This window comes from Bactrocera dorsalis, chromosome 2 (assembly GCF_023373825.1).
Source record: "Bactrocera dorsalis isolate Fly_Bdor chromosome 2, ASM2337382v1, whole genome shotgun sequence".
Classification (NCBI taxonomy): domain Eukaryota; kingdom Metazoa; phylum Arthropoda; class Insecta; order Diptera; family Tephritidae; genus Bactrocera; species Bactrocera dorsalis.
In genome coordinates this window covers 5653715-5676069 of record NC_064304.1, presented here as the reverse complement: position 1 = coordinate 5676069, position 22355 = coordinate 5653715, and the positions used below count along the sequence as shown (strand labels likewise).

The 22355-nt window shown below is 38.4% G+C and overlaps 1 protein-coding gene across 4 annotated transcripts; it reads right to left on the bottom strand.

The window, feature by feature from the left end:
- Positions 1-93: 93 nt before the first annotated feature.
- LOC105233612 (carcinine transporter) lies at positions 94-22355 on the bottom strand. Of its 4 annotated transcripts, none has more exons than XM_049450406.1 (11): positions 22101-22355; positions 10751-11172; positions 9051-9163; positions 4960-5122; positions 4495-4671; positions 2423-2572; positions 1334-1561; positions 1065-1192; positions 912-998; positions 504-838; positions 94-437 (listed from the first exon to the last, which is right to left on the bottom strand). In XM_049450406.1, the coding sequence occupies exons 2-11, from the start codon at positions 11056-11058 to the stop codon at positions 342-344; spliced, it is 1785 nt and encodes a 594-aa protein (XP_049306363.1). In that variant the 5' UTR covers positions 11059-11172; positions 22101-22355; the 3' UTR covers positions 94-341. The 4 variants fall into 4 exon arrangements, with proteins under 4 accessions (XP_049306363.1, XP_049306366.1, XP_049306365.1 ...); XM_049450409.1 differs by having other exon boundaries at positions 10751-11167; XM_049450408.1 differs by lacking the exon at positions 22101-22355 and adding an exon at positions 14605-15016.

Here is a 22355-nt window from a genome sequence, read left to right as displayed (position 1 = left end):
CGAAAAAATCGGTATTTAACGATTTTTCCAAAGCATTAATTTTTAAAGAAAGCACTTTATTTTTCGGTAATATCAATTTCACTGGTGTGAGATTTTTAAATTTTTTATTTCTCCATATTCACAATTATTTGCGTTATCCGATTATTAAAACTCATAAATTCATAGATCACATGTACATTTGTAAATATAACGGGACTAAGTTCAGCTTAAAGTACACAAAACACACAACTGCACATATCATACAAAAACTAATTTCACCTGGTGAAAATACTGCATAAAGCTAAACATAACTATATATTTCCCATACACAACAACAACAGCCACAATTTGGTTGCGCAATTTTAGGGAGCAAACTTTGTTTGATTGAGACGAACTTCCTCTGCAGTGGGCCGCGTCTCTTCCACTTTCGGCGGCGCCTTAGGCAAACTGAAGAATTTCTGTAAATAAAAACATTTCCGGGATTAACTAATATTCATCCAAATTTGCATGCCACATGCGCTTACGTCATGCTTGCCAAAGTGCCGCGCCTCCTCCATTGTATCGGGCAACTTTTTGTGCAGCGTCTCGGGCAGATAGAGCGCGCCGATGCCGCCTATGAAGAATAGTGTACCTAGAATGTAGTAGGGCGCTCTTATGTTCACGGTTGTGCCCAAGTAGACGAGATATGGCGCGCAAACGCCGACCGCATTCGCGAGAATCGTGCCCAGCGCGATGCCCGTTTGACGCATGCAAGTCGGATAAATCTCCATGCTCTGCAGATTGACCGTGAAGAAGGTGAGCGCATTGAGGAACTTGATGAATGTGGCCAGGCACACCATGACCATCTCGTACTCGACATCTGAAATATTAAAGGAAAGTGCGTGAAGCCAGATTTCTGTGAGGAGTTAGTAAATATCTCAACTTTATCTTACCTGCCGCATAGATAATTAGCGGTATGCAGGCGAAGAATGAGATGAGGAAAGAGGAGGAATTCGTGAAGCGGCGGCCATAAGTATCACCTGGAAAGAGGTAAGCGCAATTTTTTTATAATTTGGTTCGACGAAAGGTTGCTAAGGCGCACTCACCTAGGTATCTGCCGAGCACATAAGCGGGTATTTCCACCACGCTCTGCAGCAGAAAGTTCAGGAACGGGTTGCCACCCATGCGCGTGCTGAACAGCACCAACGTGAAGTAAGAAACCGCCACAACACACCTGAAAATAAACGTTTTATTTGCTTTGTGGCTACTTCATAGATTTCAGTTTGTTTCCCACAAATGGGCTGTGACCCATTTTTTGCGACCACAAATGGCAAAAATAAAGGCAATAGTAGAAGCAACCTTTTTGCTGACCTACCAACTGAAGCCCATAATGGTTGTGTTGCGTGTCAGATGCCAGCCGCTGAAGAGCGACGCCATGCCGTATGTCACTTCGTCCACCTGACGATTGGTGTACATCTGCGCCAGCTCCTTCTCCGTCATGTCGAATTCGCGGCCATTAATTCTTGCAATTTTCTTAAATTGCGTGATCGCCTCGCCGTATCGGTGTTTGCTAATCAACCAGCGCGGCGACTCAATGACGTATCTGCGTGGAGAATTGAATTGAGAAAGACCAATTTACTATCTACTATATATGTATGTATGTGTATGGTATGAGCAAGCGCTGCAGATGCGAGAAATTATCAGAGCAACAACAAAAATGCAATAACCATGAGCTGCAACAAAGCGCTGCAGTTGGAAGTATATTGGCGGCATAACCATAAAAACTCTTGTAAATTTCATTTCAGTCCGTCTGCTGGACAAGTGTATTTAGCAGCGCGCGCTGACGGGCAAAAAGCGAAACGTGTATCGGCGCAGTGGCGCGGTGTAGCGTAGCGTGGCGTGGCGGCGGCACGTGAAATTGAAACAATTGAATGAGTTTGATTGGATCCAGGGCAGCGCGCTCACCGGCCATTCGAAGTGATGTGATGTGATGCGATGCGCTCGAATGAAATTCACAAACGAAATCGATTTGAAAGCGCGCACAAATCGACAGTCCCACTGGCAAATCGTTGCTGAGTTGCCTCAGCATGCAGCAAAACACACGGACACACACACAGGCGCGCGTACTTAGAAACTCGTGCAAATGGATTGAGTGAATGAATGACCGTTTGAATGCGCGAGTAGCTGCCGCTTCATTTGCTACTCCGCGCCTTGCCTCCGTTTTGCTTGCCACGCCGCACACGTACAACTGTACGTCACGTCGTATGAGCGACTTTCGTGTTGCTGCAGTTAAACTGTAGCGGTACATTTAGTACGATTTGCTATGCGCCTTCTGGAACTCGCTATGCATTGCTGTACAGATTGGAGATAACTTTGTTGTTGCACCCAACATTCCCGTGTAGTTCGCGTATTTAGTATGAGTGTATTGATGGGTATGTGTATGTGTGTGTGTGGGTATACGTACTTGAAGAAAATTAAAACTATTGCGGTTGGGATCGTTGTTAGCCACATGAAGGCAACCCAATCACGTAGCCACCAGAAGAGCAGCGGCATCAGCGATGTGCCAATGGACCAGCCAACGCTTTGGTAAATAGCGATGATGCTGCGGTCCTGTCTGCGAAAGATAAAAACAAGTAAATAATGAATACAGAGTGTATATATAATATGTATGTATGTGTGTATGTGAGGTGAAAGTCGGCGAGTGGGCGCAACTTAAAATGCTCAAACGTGTACTAAGTAGTCAGAGAGTCGCCACAAACGTTAGTTGTTAGTATACATATATGTCTGTTTCTCAATAAGCGGTAGAGATTTGAAGCAAAAAAGTCTAGTTTCACGTAAAAGTAACAATTTTGTCTTACCTAATTTTTTCGATCCCATGTAGATTAAAAATGCATGGTCTCGTGAAATCTAATTATCCAATATATCGCAGCTAATACAGCTTTAATGCGTACTCTTGTACTGAAAGCATTGGTGAGAGGAAGAGCGGGAGAGAGAAGAAGTGCGAGAGAGGGGAAGAGCTATAGAGAGAAAGTATTTTCTGAGAGAGCGAGAGAGAGATGAAGAGCTAGAGAGAGTAAGTATTTTCTTCGAATCACTTTTGAAGCGTTACTTTCTTGGGCTTCATATCGAAATGTAGTATTGTACATAATCATAATTCTATCAGGTTTTGCGCCTTAATACGAGTCTCTGCCTCTCTTCACTATACTGTATATATAGAAAAACGGCGTTGGACCGCCATGCGCTGTCGCAAAAGCTTTTTGGCCCAAGATCGATCGCAAGAGATCTAGTGATTTCTTTGCCCTCAGTAAGGTTAGTCTCTCCCTGGTTGTGGGGCTTTTAACAGGTCATTGCCCTTGACGTCCATGCTGTAAGGTTGGCGATCTTACCAGATGAAGTGGAAACAACTCAATACTTCTTCCTTGACTGTTCCGCGTTCGGGAGGTCAAGACTTAGGCACTTGGGAGCGCATATCTGCAAATATCCCACCGAACTGGCGGGATCGGTTTGCTTGTGCGTTTTGCTAATCTATACGCCCGAATAAAGTAGTCACAAAGGACTACATATACCACTCCACCCGCGGTCTCTCTAGCTCAGCTATCTAACCTAACCTATGACTCTCAAATTTCTGGTTTCTTTTACAGTTCTTTCAACCAAAATCTGTATCCATTCCGTATATGAAAACCTGTTTGTCTGACTTTCCAGACGCTCCTTGTTTCCGTTGGAACAAAGCTAATTAACTTTGCGGGCCCAAAATATAACAGTAAAATTTGTTTTTTTTTTTTCAACATAGTTTCCTTCAAAGGCGGTGCACTGATTGTAACGACTTTCCAACTTTTGGATACCATTTTTGTAGTACGATGTATACCTTATTTCAAAATGGAGCTCAGTTTCGGCGATCAGCTCCTCATTCTACGAAAATATCTTCCAATGAGCATGTTTTTGAGATCTCAGAACAGGAAATAGTTGCTAGAGGTCAGTTCTGGAGAATACGGTGGATGCCAAAGCAACTCGGCATAATTCTATTGCTACAACAATAACAACGGAGGTAACTCGAAGTCCAATTCATGGATTTTTGTCATCATTTTCACTGACTTGTGACACGGTGCATTGCCTTGGTGAAACTGCACATTCTTTTTCTTCGAATGGGGCCGTGTTTCGGAGATTATGGTACAATAATGCTATGATCCGACAGCTGTAAATGTATGCTCGCGGATTTTCAGGATTAGGGCTGACTAAAGATTATATGGGTTACTTCTAGTTTCGCCATCTATGGCCGGGGACCTTTCAACAGACCTGTTATTTTTAACTAGCGATCAAGCTTCTTCTGTTAATGGTGGGAAGTTGGACTATGCTTTAGGAACAAAATGACTCACACAACCTACAGCTAAATCGACTATTCTTCTTCTGGTATAACACTATCCACGGAACAAAATTAAATTAAATTCATTCATTCTCACACAACATTACGGTATTTAATTAAGAGTTTGATAATGTTGTGTTTGTTGTGATTGTTTGTTATTTTATTGCAACACTTACTCTCTCGATATTTCCATGCCAACAATCTGTGGCGATTGGAACAAACTATTCACCGCAAAGCCAGTTAATCCCGTGCAGAAGAGGAACACATAATAGACATTGGTGGTTACGATGGAGAACGCTCGTCCCAGCGCGCAGCAACCGATGCTGATGTAGTAGACAAGGCGCCGGCCAAAACTAAAGTAGCACGAAAGAAAAGAGAAAAAAGAGAACAAAAATGACAGTCAATGAAACGGCAAACTAAGTAAAGCGAAGAGCGCATTTAAGTAGTTGCAGTTGCAGCACTGGAGCCGAGCAACGCGTCAGCGGAAAAACATTTTCAATTATCCGCCTGCCGTCGCGTTACACAGCTTTACAGTAAATTTCTATTTAATCCAACTGTGGCCAACACAGCCAGTCGACCAAGCGCCGACATTAACGACGCCGCGCTGCAACTGTGGACTTACGAAGTGTCGCTGCACTTACACATCACCCATTTGTCCCAGCACAAATGATCCGATGACTTCTGTCACACGTCCCACAACAAATGTGTTCGTCACATACAAATCCTTGGCGCACACCCAGTTCTCCTTGCTCGGTATGGTCGACTCGTACCACGTCTGATCGTAGCTCCAGCCATGCTGGCAATCTGCAAGACGGAAGCAATAGCAGGAAGGATGCATAAATGGCACGGCAGAAGGCAACAATCAACAAGAAATATATATGTAAGTGGTTATGTATGTGGGGGAGGAAGCGGCGAGCGTAAGTGGGAAAGTGAGCTGGTAGTAAGAATGTATTGAGAATTATGAGCACCTAACTATCTATATAAATAAGTATGTGTATGGAGGTGTTAGACTGGCTGTCTCCAGGGAAAGCCGCAGCGTCTGACAGACGCTATATCTCTACACAAACAAACACACACAGACACATAAGTACATACCGTTTAGCCGAGTTTGTAACTGTTTGTTAGTTGCTTGCCTCAGATTACAACAAAATTAAGGCAAACCGACCGACTCGATCCAAGATGCTGCGTAAGAAATCTAAACAAAACTAAACTGAACTCGAGCAGACCACAAAAGAAGCAAAGCGAGAAATATATTGAAACCAAAATGAAATTCAATGAAACGTAGAAACCGAAGCCAAGTTCGAGATTGAAGGGAGTTGAAGCGAGCATGGAATTGTAAGTGGAAGTGGAAGTGAAATGAAATCGCATCGCTGTTGTAAGTGAAACGCATTAAAGTGCAAAGTTGTAAAAAGTTATGCCCGAGCAAATGGAAAAGTTACTTTTCCTCGTCACACGCAGGCCGCCGCCTTCTCGCACCTTCTTCCTTCTTGAGAAGGGAAGTAGCGTGTTGTGCTTCTGCAGCCCTTGCGCCACTCTGTTCATGTTGCTTCCTGCTCATTGATTTAGTTTTTATTACGAGCATTGCACTTTTGCTCTCGGTTTTGTACTTTTTGCTTCAATTATTGCTTGCCGTTCGGCTACAAGTTTTCACATTTTCACAATTTTCGAAGAAATATTTATTTGTGCGATTTGTGGAAAATTATCGCTGTTGCAAGTAACAAGTTTTTGAATTTTAATGTTGAATTTTTCGAAAAGTGTTATGCCGTTCTTTGCGAGCTTTCGAAGTGCGCTTTGTGGATAATCCGAGAGTTTAAGATGCTTAATTTTTTGGTGGATTGATTATGGGCTTTCTTGATGCTTCGATTTGGTTTGGTTACCAGTTTTACGTTTTATGTTCAAGAGTTGTTCAATTGAAACAATGTTTTTGAATTCAATGAGAAGAGAGTTAGAAGGAGAAATGTGGATATTGTTTGTTCCAAGCATTCTCAATAGTTGAATGAAAGGCTTCCTTTATTATTTTCTCTCAGTGGCGCCTACTTCATTTTATGCGTGTTCTTTGTTCGTTTCACCATGCCCCGAATGCTTTAAAATCACTGCTACTAGCTAATTTTTTTCTTATAAAGTTTAACGAGAGCCGTGTTAATGTGTTTGTTTCTATGTGCGCTTATTGGCCTAATTCGAGTCCTGATTAGCAGAGTTCCTTCATTAAAATTATTGCAATCAGGTTCGGTTAAGTTAGATGGCTGATCGAAGATAGCAGGTGGATTGATATATGTAGTCCTTTGTGAAACCTTAGAAAAGAAGAACTCCCGCCAGTTCGGTGGGATGTCTGAAGGTATGTGCTCCCAAGTGTTTAAGTCTTGACCTCCCAAACGCGGGATAGTCAAGAAGGAAGTGTTAAGTTGTTTCCACCTCATTTTCTTCCATGCAGTTTCCGCAAATGGCGTCTGGTAAGATCGCCAACCTTACTGCATGGACGCCAATAGGGCAATGACCTGTTAAAAGCCCCACAACTAATGAGAGGCTACCCTTACTGAGGGCAAAGTGATCACTAGATCTCCTGCGAGCAAATTTGGGCCAAGCTTCTGCGAAGCCCAGCTATCAATAGTAGAGCACAAGAAAATACGGGAGCACCGAACAGCTCCCATTCCACCGGTAGCGGCACCCTAGCCTCATCAGCTTTACAATTGCCTGCGATTCTATTATGTTCTGTCACCCACACCAGTCTTATCACAAAAACACCCGATGCTATTGATACCGAGGTTAGGCACTCCTCGACCAGCCCTGAGCACTGTAAATGAGTTCAAGGCTTGTATCAGCTCTCTGATGTCTGAGTGAACGGTCTTTTCTCTGAAGGAGGTCGCAGATCTACTGCTAGCTTACTGGCTGTAACCTCGGCTTAAAAGACAATGCAATAGTCATGGAAGTCTTAAACTAGAGTAAATAGAGAGCTTCCAAACTCCACCAACCTTCTCCGCACTTTGACCTATCCGTAAAGAATTCTACTGTTCTTTCTATCTTCGGTATATGGATTAAAGAAGGAGGCGTCCGAGTTCGGTTTGTCGGCTCCATGTTCTAAGTGGTCTGGTATAAAGTCAAAGTGTGTGCGGATATCCGAGGATTCAGATACATGTTCTTTTAAGAACACAGATTCTCTGAGTCTGATACCCACTTTCGCAGCTATTCACCTTCCGACGACGTCTATGGACTCTATATTCGAAACTGCGTTGTTGCGAAGTAAAAAAACAAGTAGTTTTCTCAAATTGTCTACAGAACTATTTTCGATACTGTCAGAGCCTTCAGATTACGGTTTTGTTCACAAGTGTTTTCGAACATCTTTAACCTTAAAATTTTCTCAATCGACAACCACACATCGAATTATGCATACATATAAAATATAGCTTTCGCTTTGCACTCATCCACGTTCGTGTTTCAACTTTAGCGCACTATCTTCAAACTCATTCCTTCTCTTCGAATCCGACCCTATAAATTAAGCAGCATTTTGCAACTCGTGTTGTTTTGCTGAGCAAACTTCAGCTTGTTCCACTCGTATTTTATGGATGCAAATTTTCGCTCAACGCCACAAGTCAAATCCATTTTTTTCTCGCAAACAGCAATAGAAGCGTTTCTTTCTTGCCACGCAGACTATAAATCAATTTGCCGACGCTGTTAGACGGTCAATGTGTGAATGGCGAAAAAAATGAAAAACGCTTCCGCATATGTGTGTGAAAACCAGTTACGGCATGATAAAAAATGTATGAGAAAGTGTAAAACCTGAATGCGAAATAAACGAAATTAGAAAAGGATAACAGCCCGAGGAGAGTAAGTGCAACAATGCTTTAAAGTGGTAACGGTAAACTAAGCTGTAATTCGTAACAAGATCAGAGGAGAGAAATTATTCCATGTCAGATCTCGTGGATGTTCTATTGTGATTTTCAGAAGGGTGATCTCCGAGGTCGCAGCATTGAATTGGATGACTTTCAAGATCGCAACCAAAAAAATGCACGTCATCAAATGCAAGGCAGGTTCGAAGTTGAGGAGCTGATTTCTACTCCACTTGCATTCTGTTCAAAAGCAACTCGGTATAAGGGAACTGTGGGATGGCATTTCAAGCTCGTTAATTTTGTTTTCTCTAGATTGGATAAGGAGGCGAAGCAAATGGGTCTGATAGTGAACGAGGGCAAGACGAAATACCTCCTATCATTAAACAACAGTCGACACACTCACGACTTGGCTTTTTCGACAGTTTTGTCATAACTGATGCAGAGGATAAGGAAGATTTTCACTTCGTTGGAAAGACCAGGTGGAGAAGGACCTGTCTACACTTGGACGCTCCAATTGGCGCTAAACAGCGGATAAATCCGGGTAAAAGTCTCCAGTACTGTATAAAGTAGTTTCTAATAGAAAAACCTTTAGAAACTCAAAGCAGATGAACATTTTATAAGTTTTCGGATCTCATCGCCTACATGTCTTAATGGAACTGCAGGAACCATTTGAGTTAGGTAAAATCTCACTTCCCTCTAATTCTGTTGTGCTCCGTTGTGTGAAAGACAATGTTTGAGTTTTGTGGCATGTGTTCGAATGTATGTTTAGTTTCTTTCTTTACATAAGACACATGTACCGTTACATATTGATTTGGCGGTGTTTAAGAGTTCAAAGGCAACGTAGCTACCAAAACACCATATACTAAGTTGGTATGGGTGTACTGGTATAGCTCGCGGCCATTACTCACCTGTTACATTTGACTCGGTTTTATTCCAACGCAGCCAATCGTCGATTTCCGTGAAATTTGCATTATACATCTCGCAGTTGCTGTGCTTGCTGGCGCCGCGATTATCCTTCTGTCTGTATGTATGAGCCCACATTGGTGCGCGTGTTTGTTGTTGGTGTGCGGGTGTGGGTGTGGGTGTTGGCAGCAATGCAAATACAAATAAAAGAATCGAGTTTAAATTTTAATTTCCACCATGGGAGCGACTTATTAGGTGGAATAAAATAAAATGAAATGAAATCAAATAAAATAAAATTACGTGAAATAACGGAGTCTAACCGCGCACTCGCTGGTTCGATGAACAACGTGAAAAGTCAACAATGAACAGATGAACAGCTGCCAATTGTTGGCGAACCAACTCACCTTGCTCTTATTCAAATAAAGCTGATTCTCTTACGAAATGAAAAATGCTGCCACACATGCGTACATATTTGGCTACATAAGGGTGGTACTTAATATATAGTTTTGTAGATTTCTTTATGACAATTTGGTTTCTTACAAAATTGGTTATAATATTGAAATTAATATTTGAATATTTTATTGGACTTATTATGTTGCAGAAAAATTTAAACAATGGAAACCATATTAAACTTTTTTTCACAATTTTCCTTGAGCGTACTATTCGCAACAGCAACACCCATCTTGACACCGAACATTTATTATTGGATTTGACCGAATTGATCACGTTCAGCACACGGTGAAGCAGCCGTAGCTGAGAGTGTACACGAAAACCGAAGAGAGTCGACCCGACACAGTTCGCAGCATCTCGGACTGACGTACGGAATGGCTTGGCGCACTCTACGTCGAGATCTTAAATTATGCAAGAACTGAAGTCACTCGACCTTCCCAAGCTATATCGCTTCGCTCTATGAGCTCTTGAAAAGTTTCAAGAAGATCGGATGTTTTCAAGCCAAACTTTGTTCAGCCATGAGGCTCATTTCTGGCTTAATGGGTATGTGAACAAGCAGAATTGTCGCATTTGGGACGAAGAGCAAGCTGAAGAGATTCAAGAGCTGACATTTCATCCAGAAAACACCCCCCTTTGGGGTGGTTTGTGGGCCGGTGGAATCATCGGCCCATATTTCTTAAAAAATGATGGGATTTATTGAGAGAAAATTTTGGTGAGCAGATAATTTCATGTTTTGGGTTGGTCGATTGATCTCTAAGATTGTGTGATACCACACCGTTAAAACTTTTCCTATGGGGATAAGTAAAGTCTAAAAATTATGCGGACAACATCCTCGAAATGGATCACCCTTTGTATGCTTTGGAGTCTGTTATCAGCAGATCAGACAAGAAATCAGCTTCTTGGAGAGAAAAGAGCCTGTGAAAAATTTCACATCGATACCTCAAAAGGTGAGGGACTAGTTCACGTATATACAGGTGAACGAACGAACGGACAGACAGACAGGCATGGCGATTTCGTCTCAGCCAGTTTCGCTTACTATATATACATTTTATAGGATCTCGACGTTTCCTTCTGGATGTTGCAAACTGCATGCCAAGCTTATTGTACTCTATTCAGGGCATAAAATTTTTTTTTTTCGGAGCACTTAAGTATCACCCTGATAGAAAAATCACATATGCATAGAGACTTACACACACATACTTATTTGCACAGTTCCCAATTTGCATAGTGCTCATATTACTATGCGCATACTTACGTCGGCAACGTCATACGCCGCCACTCATCTAGCGAGTAGTTCGTCAGCTCCTGCCCCGGCACGGTGCACCAGTGCTCCGGTATGTCGAGCGCCAATATGATATTCATATATACCATCGAGCCGGCGGCGGCCAAAGCCAGCACGAATGTCATGTTGTAGATGAGCTGGAAGCGTCCGTGATTGCCGACGCGCTCCATGATCTTCTGGAAGGGATCATTTGCTTCCGATTCATCGAACTCGTCCTCCTCCTCCTCCTCCTTTGAAACAGTTTGTTTGTTGACATCGCCATTCTTCACTTCATCCAACATATTTTTTTCTTGCTTGTGTGGGATTATTTGTGCATCGAGTTGTTTGTGGCTGTCACTTCAAATTTGGTGTTTAGCCCAAAGATAGCGCTACGCTTCAGTAGAGACAATGCTGTTCTGGAAATAAAGTTGCATTTGTATGAGAATTAAAAGGCTGCGATAAGCAAGGTGAAATATATGTATTTAGTGCCCACTTTAAGTGCCCATATTAAGCTCTTAACTCCGCGCTGTCATATTAAAGCAAAAAATGCGCAATAAAGTGAAGTGCTTTATTGATTTATGGAAGTTATATTTAAGTATTCAAAGGTTCTTTCTAACTAATTGTTATCACTTGTGAGAAAATCAATTTTTAAGTTTGTGATTTTATGAATGCGTTTTTGTTTGTTTACTAACTCATTTTTATTGCACAGCGCAATTATCGCTACAATGCCCCTCAGTTTTCTATTTGGTCACTTTATATCTAAATCCAATTTGAACAAGTAAGGAAGGGCTAAGTTCGCGTGCAACCGTACATTTTATACTTTTGCAATTTGCGAGAATAAAAGAAAGGGGAAATACCTCAAGATGTAAAACGACAAACAGAGGATCGGAAACCAAGAAATTTTATATATTCATAACCAGTGTACAAGTGTACAAGTAAAATTCGGCATATTTTGTTATAAAAGCGGAAATCATTATATAGTACGTAGTATATGGGAGTTTGGGTACTATTAACCCATTTTATCTATTAACTATTATCATAGCACATACTTGTACTAAAAAATGTTTCCTCGATTTCATTAAGGTATCTTCAATATCATCACCAATCATATGGAGTAAAGTCAGCCGGATGTTCGAAAATCCTGATATTACTTATATGGGAGCTAGGTCAAGTTTTCACCCACTTTTATCTATTTTAGACACAAAGATACACTGTTAGGAATAAAACACGTTTTGTAATTTTTTTTAATTACTGAATTACTGGTCGATACCTTTGGTATAAAGTCATCCGGAAGTTAGATAGTCTTTATATTAGGTATATGAGGGTTCAGAGAAGTATTGACCTGATTCAACCCATTTTTGATACTATTTTGACCCCGTCTCCTTTAAAGCCCACTAATAATATTATATTTCGGAGGTAAAATTATATACTTGTCCATCTGGGGTAATTAGTTATTGATATATTGAGAGTGAGAGGGGTTTCTTCCGATTTTATCAATTTTCACACTGTCGGTAGGGGTTCTGGTAATATTTGCGCTGCAGCTTTGGTGGTTTAAGAGATCTGTACATTAAACAAATTAAAGGGTGAAGACAGTCCCACTTTTAGAATTTATATCTAAATTTAGTGCTTAGAAAGTTAAGATTATATTTTTGTTTAATTTTGCAAATATACATATCTTCAAGGTTAACTGATATGCTCCGTAAAAAGTCAGTCACAGTTATCGCAGGGATTACTTATAGCACTTTAAAGGGTTACTATTAACGGCATTTTATAGAACTTGAGAGCCAAGGAGCTTTTGTAACGAGTCTGCTCTATCTATCTTGTATATATACACTATTATACCCTCTTCAACATCTTGCGATAGAAAAGTAAGTCATGAGGCTGCTACTTAGAGATATACTTAGATCACATTAAAGCAGGAATTGGAGGTTGACGCACTAAGCTCTCCGTGACAAAGGGCACTTGAGCATTTTTCAGGCAGACATAAGATATATCTATATAATATGGGTATTGCCTCTTCTACTGTATGTCAATTTTGTAACACAGACCCGAAAGCTAAGGAGTCCCTACTTCTAGACTCTGGGATTCAGAAAACCATACACACAACAGGTACCATATTGCTATCTGGCGCATTGCATGATCCTTGAATAAGGTTAATGAACCTATGTGAGCTTTTGCGATAATTGGGAGGGAGTACTAGATCATAGGTATATAGATCACAGATCTCAATAAACATTCTATTATGCTTAGAACGTTGGTCCGTTGTAATACATACATATAAGTATATTAAGCTTAACATAATTTAAACAGTTCAAATCAGTTCCTCATAAATTGGGAGGAAAATTTTGTTTTACGTAGAGTTTTAAATACTTAATAACTATTCTGATAAATGCTTTTAAGATTACTCTAAGGCGACGCTTCAAGCTTGTGGAGTACTGTGTTATCTTCTAGGAGGTTAGGAAAGCGACTCGGATAGGAAACATAAATAAGATCAAGACATGCATCTGAGGCTACCAAACTGGTCCAGGAAACACGGAAGTCAATAATATCGATATACAATGGAATTTTCGAAAGAGTTGGCAGATAAATCAGGACGAGATGCAATGTCTTAAGGACATGCAGAATCATGTACAAGAGTTCCTCGGGAAAAGACGCATGCTTTTTACTCATTCGGTTTTAAAAGGATTGAAGTACAGTTGTTGGCATAACGACGGGTCACAACTTACTGGCATCACAAGCGCACCTGATGAGCATATGTACCGACGATACATGCAGAAAGTTAAGGGAAGTAGGCATAAAAGAGACGCTGGAACACCAGCTATGCCTCTGTCCAGCATTATTTAGAACTCGTCGTTGATATCTAGCAGCTCCACAGTTTAAAAGACTAGACTATGTATCAAAATTAGATATCAAGTCACTCTTATAGTTCACAAAAAGCGTTGATGTCTTGTATGAAGAATACTTCAGCTCCAATTAAACTCAAGTTTCATCTGCATTTAAAGAACGAGGCTTTGTATGACCTGACAGCTGGACAGTAAAACTTAATCTCTCATTAATCTCTCATTTATCATCCGTTGATTGACTAAACACTGAGTTACTATAACTTGTTGTAATTTTAAGGAATTCAATCCGGAAGATGAGCATTTTTTATCGTTAAATTAAGGAATATTTTATAGAAACTTAATCAATTAAGAAAGTTGGTTAAATTACACTAATCTACACTCATTTTGCGACTGCCATTTAGAGGCTGTTTCTAGCTAATTTTACGTTGCTTAAACCGAAAATGATAGTAAAAATGGCCTAACACGTAGGATATTTTGTGTTGTGGCCAAGAAGTGTAAGTATAAAACTAGCACCATTTACTAAAATTACAGAAATAACTGTACGTGAATTGTACGGCCAATTTTTGAACTCAAATTCGCAACCAGGACACTTCAAATAGCCCGCAGCCACACACATCTGTGGCAAATTTTACTTCAGATTTATAGAAAAGTGTTATTTAACTATTTTAACTGGCACGAGCGATAAATTATAGTATTTTATTTTAGCTGCCGATTATTTGTAACTTTTTGGAATTTCACTTTGGTTTTATCAAACAGTTTGTGTGCATATTTCACTTGTGATTCGCTAAGAAATCGTCGCCGTTTGTGAAAATGACTTGCGATTTAAAGTTGCACAATTTGCTATAGTTTTAGTTGAGGCATTGCAGGGTTAATTTTTTTATTAAACTTATTTTGTATAAATATTTTTATGAATTTTTTTACATGGTTAACTTTTTCATAAAAAGTATTTTCATTAACATTTTTATTAATTTTTATAAACTATTTACTTATAATTAATGAATTTACTTTTAAATGTTTACCCGCCAGAATTTACAGCTCCAGTAAAAATTGTATATTAGCACTTTGACTTTATTATATTTTTCTGCTTTGTTTTAATAAATTTCTACCAAATTTACAACTCTCGCGTTTACTCGAGGAAAATACGAAAAAAATGTAATCAAAACTTTCCGCGTTCACTTTGAAAACTATTCAAACACGATATCACGTTGGAAGGTACAAAATGACCATTCATTCACTTATCACTTATCTTTTTTGCAAGCAATTTGTAACAACAATTTTGCATTAGGTGATATAATTGATAATTATGAGCAGTAAGCTCAATCCCGTTGCTGCAGCATATAAGTGTTATACAGTTATTTCCAGAATTTAACTTTCGACTAAAGGCCAGTTCCAGTAACCGTGAACTGCTCCGAGATTTGATCTTGTTTTGGTAAGCGTTAAATTTAATCTGACATTAAAATAGCATTGTCAAGAATTAAAACCACATTATCAACACGAAGGCGGGCGGGCAAAAAAAAAGTGTTGTTGGCTCGGTGGTTATCGGTGGTGATAAATAGAAAGCCCTGCTTGTTTGGAAAGCAAATTTAATTGTTTTACTATCGCACGGTGGAGTATTTATGTACTCATGCCACGCCGCTACACCGCTAGCACGGTGTCTCTGCATAACATACAGTGAATGAAAAAAGTTTTGCAGTTCTTATTATAAGCTTACACATATACAAGTACATATGTATGTATGTATATTGGGTAGTCGAAAAAGTCTTTTCGTATTTTGTCAATAGATGTCATTGCAGTCGTATATCGCAAAGGACTGACGCCTCGAAAGGTTATGCTGAGTGTTCGGTGGGATTGGAAAGGAATCATCCACAATGAGCTGCTCCAGTCTGGTCGAACGATTGATTTTACATTTTACTGTCAACAACTGATGAGATTGAAGCAAGCAATCGAAAAAAACGGCCAGAACTGATCAACAGAAAGGGTTTCGTCTTCTATTAGGACAACGCTAGACCACACACATCTTTGATGACTCGGTAAATACTGGAAGAGCTTGACTGGGAAGTTCTGATGCATCCACCATATAGCCCTGACCTTGCATCATCGGACTACCATTTGCTTCTGTCAACTAGAGATGAGCGATATTGCGATTTTTAGATCACTGTGATTTCAGTGATTGCTATTTTTAAATCACTGTGATTTTATATGGCTATTGCGATCGCAACTAAGTCGACGTTCAAACGTCGTTGTTGTTGTTGTAGCGGCAGATTCTGCCAATTTGACACTGTTTGGCCGAATAAAAGTCCGGGTCTGTTCCACTTACCACTTACGTAGGTTTTCCGCCTTTCTTTTCACTACATTTTCGCAAATGTTGGAGCGGTTCGGCTACCTGACACTTAGAGCGTATTGCATAGTTCATTTGTATGTTGGTATGATGGTTTCACACATTTCTTAGAAGGAATTACCATTAGTGTGGTTGATAATTTGTTTGTTTAGAATACCCGCTTTTAATATTTTCAAGACCAAATAATTAACGCGAGTTTCCTAATCTTTGGGAAAATATTAAAAACCCGTAATTTTTTTATTCCATCACTTTTTCTGAAATTAATTAGTTACAATTCTTGTTTTCATCACAAAATGCTTTATATAAGAACGTTACACTCAAAACTTCAAACCGCTATGACGAAAAATAGCATATACGATATATACAATACCCTGAAGAAAGTTGTTACTTTTCTGCTATTTGCTATTGTGATCGTAATTCACAGGTTCGAACTGCTATCGCAATCACTGGTTCGAACTGCGATCACAGTTTCGAACTGCGATCACAATTCACTGGTTCGAACTGCGATCACAGTTTCGAACTGCGATCGCAATCGCAGTTCATAGAAGCGAACTGCTATTTATAAAAAGTGATCGCAGTTGCGATTTGCGATTTTTCAATCACAGTGAAAAAATCACCGGTAGTGAAATATCGCTCATCACTACTGTCAACGCAGAATTCCCTTAATGGAGTGAAGTTGGCTTCAAGAGAAGCCTGTGAAAATTACCAGTCGCAGTTTTTCTTCGAGAAACCAAAAAAATTTTACACTGAGGGAATAATGTCTCTAGCGGAAAAATGGCAAAAAGTTGTCGAGTTGTTGACCTTTAAGTTTTCGATATGCCTCAACTTTTTTCATGTACTGTTTGTAGGTACGCAAGTACGCGATGGTACTTTCTTCTTGGCATGTGTCGGAATGTCATTAAAAAACGCTTGACGATCCACTTATTCCTTCTACTCGCTTTATCAGTTGAAATTGTAAAAATGATAGTTCTGCATATAAAAAGGCCGAACCTCACCTGTTTGGTATACTTAACATCAAATAGCATGGTTATAATTTTTTGTTCAAGTAAATAGTAGTCAGACGTCAGACGATATAGAGTACAAGCTTGAAGTCGTTTGGATACAGGCAAACAGTTAACTTTGTCCATAGCCTCGATTTATGATTCGTTCATGACTGTGCACATACATAATTGGTTTGTGTAAAAAATTGCACGAGTTCTATTTGAAGAAGTTTTGTCGGAAATTTGGAGTGGGCACTTAAGTGGGTATATTCCAATGATAAGTAATTTTGAATGAACTTAAATATAGCATTAATAATCTTGACGCCAAGGCGTGTTTCGTGTACTTGTGGGGTTTATCTATGTGTACATATATCACATTAGGGTCTTCGGAGATAATGACGCCAATAACATTTCCATTCATTTCAGAGATTATCGAAACACTTTTATTGATTAAACGGTATTACGCTTACGCGACGCTTAAGAATTTATGATACTCAGAATATGTTAGGTAATGGATATGTATTTAATATTTATACTCTGAACAGGCTATATTAAGTTTGCCGCGAAGTTTGTCACAACCAGAAGGAGACCTTATATGAAATAAGTATATAGTATAATTGATTAGAGTAATGAACTGAATCGATTTAGCCATGTCAGTCTCTGCGTCCATCCGTCGGTTCCTTAGTATATTCCTGAACTAGTCCCTGAGTTTTTGAGTTATTGATCATAAATTTTGCACACGTCCTTTTCTCCAAAAGAAGCTGCTCTTATGTACAAACCGCCGATAGCAGGCCACTATGGAATATAGCTACCATTCAAATTGAACGATCTTAATGAAGTCCTATTGTGGAAAACTTTTTCATTTGTCGAAGTACCTTCTTGAAATATGTTATGCGATGCCTACCTTGGATATAGCCTTTATAGACTTTTGTTGGTAAATTCGTTTTTTTCAACTGTCTCATTAAATTTTAAATATAAGTCCATATTTATTTATTTCAAAAAAAGTATTTTTAATATTTGCAGTATTCATTCATCATATATAACGGGTTGTCTTTAATTTCTTGGAACATGTTCTGGACTTACAGCGACATTTTTTCGAAAAATTGTATTTTCAGCGTAGTTTTGTAAGTTTTGGGAATTTCGTGTAACAAAAAGTATTGAACCTACCGTTGTCTAATTTACCATTGCTTATGAAAGGTATAACTATGACTCTGGTTGGATAAAAAAATCTTTCAGCTCGTCTTTAGACATTGTTATATAATCTGTTTTTGTTTCTAGAATGAAGCCAAGCTCAAACATCAGAAAAAGCTAAGGAAAGCACTTTATTCTCCGCAATGATTGATGTTCACCGTTTAATAATCGCAAATTTTTATATATATTATGACCTATATCATACGATCTTGGTGATACTAAATTTAGAGTATGTATAAATTTCGCACCACAATCTCAAGATCATAAGTATATAGTATTATAAAACCTTATTATAGCCGTTAGCATCCACAGTAAACTACTTGAATGTTAATTCCCGTCAATTCAATTTTATATATGTACACAAATCGAAGTTTCAAATTTTCTCACAGCAGTGTATCTCATCTTCACATATATTTGTGGAAAGCATCTGCTTTCAAAGTTCGCACCCGCTTCTCGCTTGGGCGAAAGCATCCATACTTCATGGTTGTTTCATACTACGAATAAAGATCTGATAAGAATTTAGGTGCCACACTATCGTTGTTGGAAATTTTTTTCTTTTAAATCATCACAACTATCTTTATCTTTTTAAAATAGTTTAGTATGGTCTAAATTCTAATTATAACCTAATTAAGCCATATTACTTTGTTATCCTAAAACGAACAATGTTAAATCCATAAAAGTTGTCTGAAGTGTAACGGTAGATCTAAATGATAGGCCATTTACCCAGTGTGATACTGTTATATGGTGTTGACTTTTTATCGGTGTTGACTGAGTATACGTTGAGAGATTAGAAATTGTAAATCTTTCGTGGAACTAGAAATCTTGCATTGCATTGAGATGTCTTTCTAAATTTATTTACAAACTCATTTCAAATGCAAATACCTAGAGGAGACGATTATTACGTACATATGTAACTATAATTGTAATTACTATTTGTCTAGACCTTAGATAAGGAATGCCAATGCCTGAGCGTCCGATCAAATTTACTACGCAATACAAAAGCACCCTTGCCTATGAACGTTAGTGTAGGACGCCACTTGAGGCATTATCTGTAGCGGATATAATCGTCGTTGCATTGCCTTGTGGCCTGCAGGGGCATTGAAAAGACTCGAGGGTGTACTACCGTTAACTATTGTTTATATAATTTATTAAATAATTAAAATTTATCTTTTACGCATTCGTCTATGAAAATAATATAATATTACACTATTATTACGGTGATAATTAGTGTAAGCGATATGATTTATGGCGACTATTTTATGACAAATTACATGCCGTTAGACTATATTTACGCGCACCCCTGCATACATACCTGTACATATGTATGTATGTACATGTGAATGATATGTACCAATTAAAGAAGTATGGGAAATAATTTACAACGTCATAATTGCTAATGACGTGCTGAACGGGCTGCATACGGTATTATAGCACAATATAGTAGATAAGAAACATAGCAACATACAACCGTAAATGTGTCTACATATGTATTGTATGTATATTCGAATAGGCCCCCAAGCAGTAAGTGTTAAAAAATGATAAGCGGTGAAATATATTTACGAAAATCTGCTTGATTACACAGCGAAAGAAATTGATGTGACGGGCAATGAAAATAAATCGATCATTCATAAAAATAGAACTTTCAACGTGGGTACATATTCATGTGCTTTTCATATCAATAGTTATATAAATTTTTTTTTTTCATATCAATGGTTTTATAAATTTATTTTTAAAATATGATATTGTTATGGGTGTCAATCATCCCAACTGATTATAAGATCGGAAAGCGCAAAATTAATTAAAAGTTGTAGTGATTTCGTATGCAACATCATCGATCCGCAAAGTAGTGAATATATGATATGTAAAGAAAGCTATAAAAACATTGTATTATGGATCATATATATATTTCTGACGATCGTATAATATACATACATATGTATAGCCATAGCAAGGTGTTAATCAAATGTAAATACCACAGTCGAACTTCTCTAATACGAACTTCGGAACAACGCAGTTTGCTATACATCTCACTAATTTCTAGAACACTGCAATTTCATTAGGGTTTTCTTCAAATTTTCAGAAAGTTTTGCTTTCCTTATAAGTGATACCGTTGGATTTATGACGAGTTTCCGGACAGTGTTACGAAAAATTAAGATCAAGAATTGATATCCTAAGTTTAGACGTGGTCAAATGAGCACCGAAGACAGTGAACGTAATGGAGGTCAAAAAGGTTGTTAGCGACGAAAACATCACAAAAAGTAGACAAAACTATTTTATATAACTGTAAAGTGAAGTTGTTCGAGATAGCAGGCACTCCAGAGATACCAACTGAACTTGTGCAACATATTATTCACGAATATTTTGGTATGCGAAAGCGCTGTGCAAAGAAGATGCGTAAGTTCAGTTCACTTTTGCCCATAAACAACGGCGAGTTGATGATTCCGAGCAGTGTTTCGAGATATTCAAGCTTAATAAATCCGAATATTTGCATCGATATGAGGCAATGGATGAAACATGAAACATCTGAAGTTCAGTCATCCGAGTGGACTGCTCCAAAGCGTGGAAAAACTCAACAGTAGGTTGGCAAGGTTATGACGTCTGTATTTTGGAATGCACAAGGAATAATTTTTATTGACTACCGTGAAAAAAAGAAGGATCATCAACAACGTCTATAACATACCTTTATTGGGTCATTTGAAGAATGAAATCGCCGGAAAGCGAAAGATTTTAAGAAAAAGAAAGTGCTGCTTCGATAATGCACCATGTCACAAGGCAGTGAAAGCGATGGTAATCGTAAAAACCCATGAATTACGCTTCGAATTGTCTGCACATCCATCCTATTCTTCAGATCTGGCTCTTACGGCTATTTTCGTGTTTTTGCTCCCTTAAGATTCGCTATATGGTCGTACGATTGCATTAGCATTTCATTTTCCTAGAATTTTTGTTTGAAAAAATCCCACTGTGATATTTGAAAATTTCAAAACTAACTATAAACTATAGTAATTTTTTGTTTGTTTTTTTTTTTTAAGGATCAGTGGAGCCTAAGGAAAGTGAAAGGGCGATTGTTTCCAAAATCATTCGGTTTTTTTTTTTAAAACAGGGTCATGCTTTCCGAACACAAGGATGTTATGAAACGTATCATTACTGACAATAAGTTTTGGATCTGTGCTTCCGATCCGAAATTAGACGATGAATCGGCCGAATATCGTGGCAAAGGTGAGCCGAAACCAAAAAATCCACGTCAAAGCAAGTTAATTTCAAGGTTTTGTTGACAGTTTTCTACGTTCACCATACCACTACTATTCCACAAGCAACTCATTCGCCTGATTTATCTCCGTTTGATTTTTGGCTATTCAGCGAACCCAAACGACCGCTGCGAAGAAATCGGTTTAAGTCAATTGAAGACAATCGCGCTAATCGCATTTAAGGCCATTCCGAAAACTGACTTTAGCAACTGTTTCGAGAATCAAAAAAAAACGTTTCCACATGTGTATTGGGTCGAAGGGGATCACTTTGAATTTTAAAATTATGAACAAAGTCTTACTATTTATTGTTTATAGTAGTGTAGAAAGAAAAAAGAAGTAGGAAAAACCAGGTTCAAAAAACTATGTTTTTGTTCGAGATTCTAGATTGCTTCGTTTTTCTTATTCGACATTCTTATACTGCTTCATTTTTTTTAATTCGAACATATCTGGAACTCGTCTATACGTAAGAAACAATTGTTATTGATATTATAGCATGGCAAACATGGAAAGCATAGATTCCAAATTTTCTAAAATTGATATCCTATTATATCCTATATCCGATTAATCTATGATTACCGTTAGTTTATCTGTTTGCATTGTAAATTGCATGTCGTATATTTCTTTTATAGTAATCTTTCACTTTTTTTTCGATATGGTAATTATTGATTAAATGTATATACAAGATTCTGTGAGAATCCAGCATATTAGCACTAAATCGTTTCAAATAAAATTTTACATAATTTTTACCTTTAAGTAACTGTAATTGATTCTGTCTTTGCTGGTAACAAAAAATTTTCTACTTTTATTATTCCGCGCGTATACTTTAAAAATTTATGGGAGAATATTATATATTATATAAAAGACGGAACTTTATATCACATAAGTTCGAGTTTCTAGTAAAACAGTGAACAACTTTGTTTATTAAAGCTGATTTGCGAATATACGAAGCGAGTGCGCACACGTTTAGTTTGATACTAAGAAATAACCGAACCGTCGGGTTGG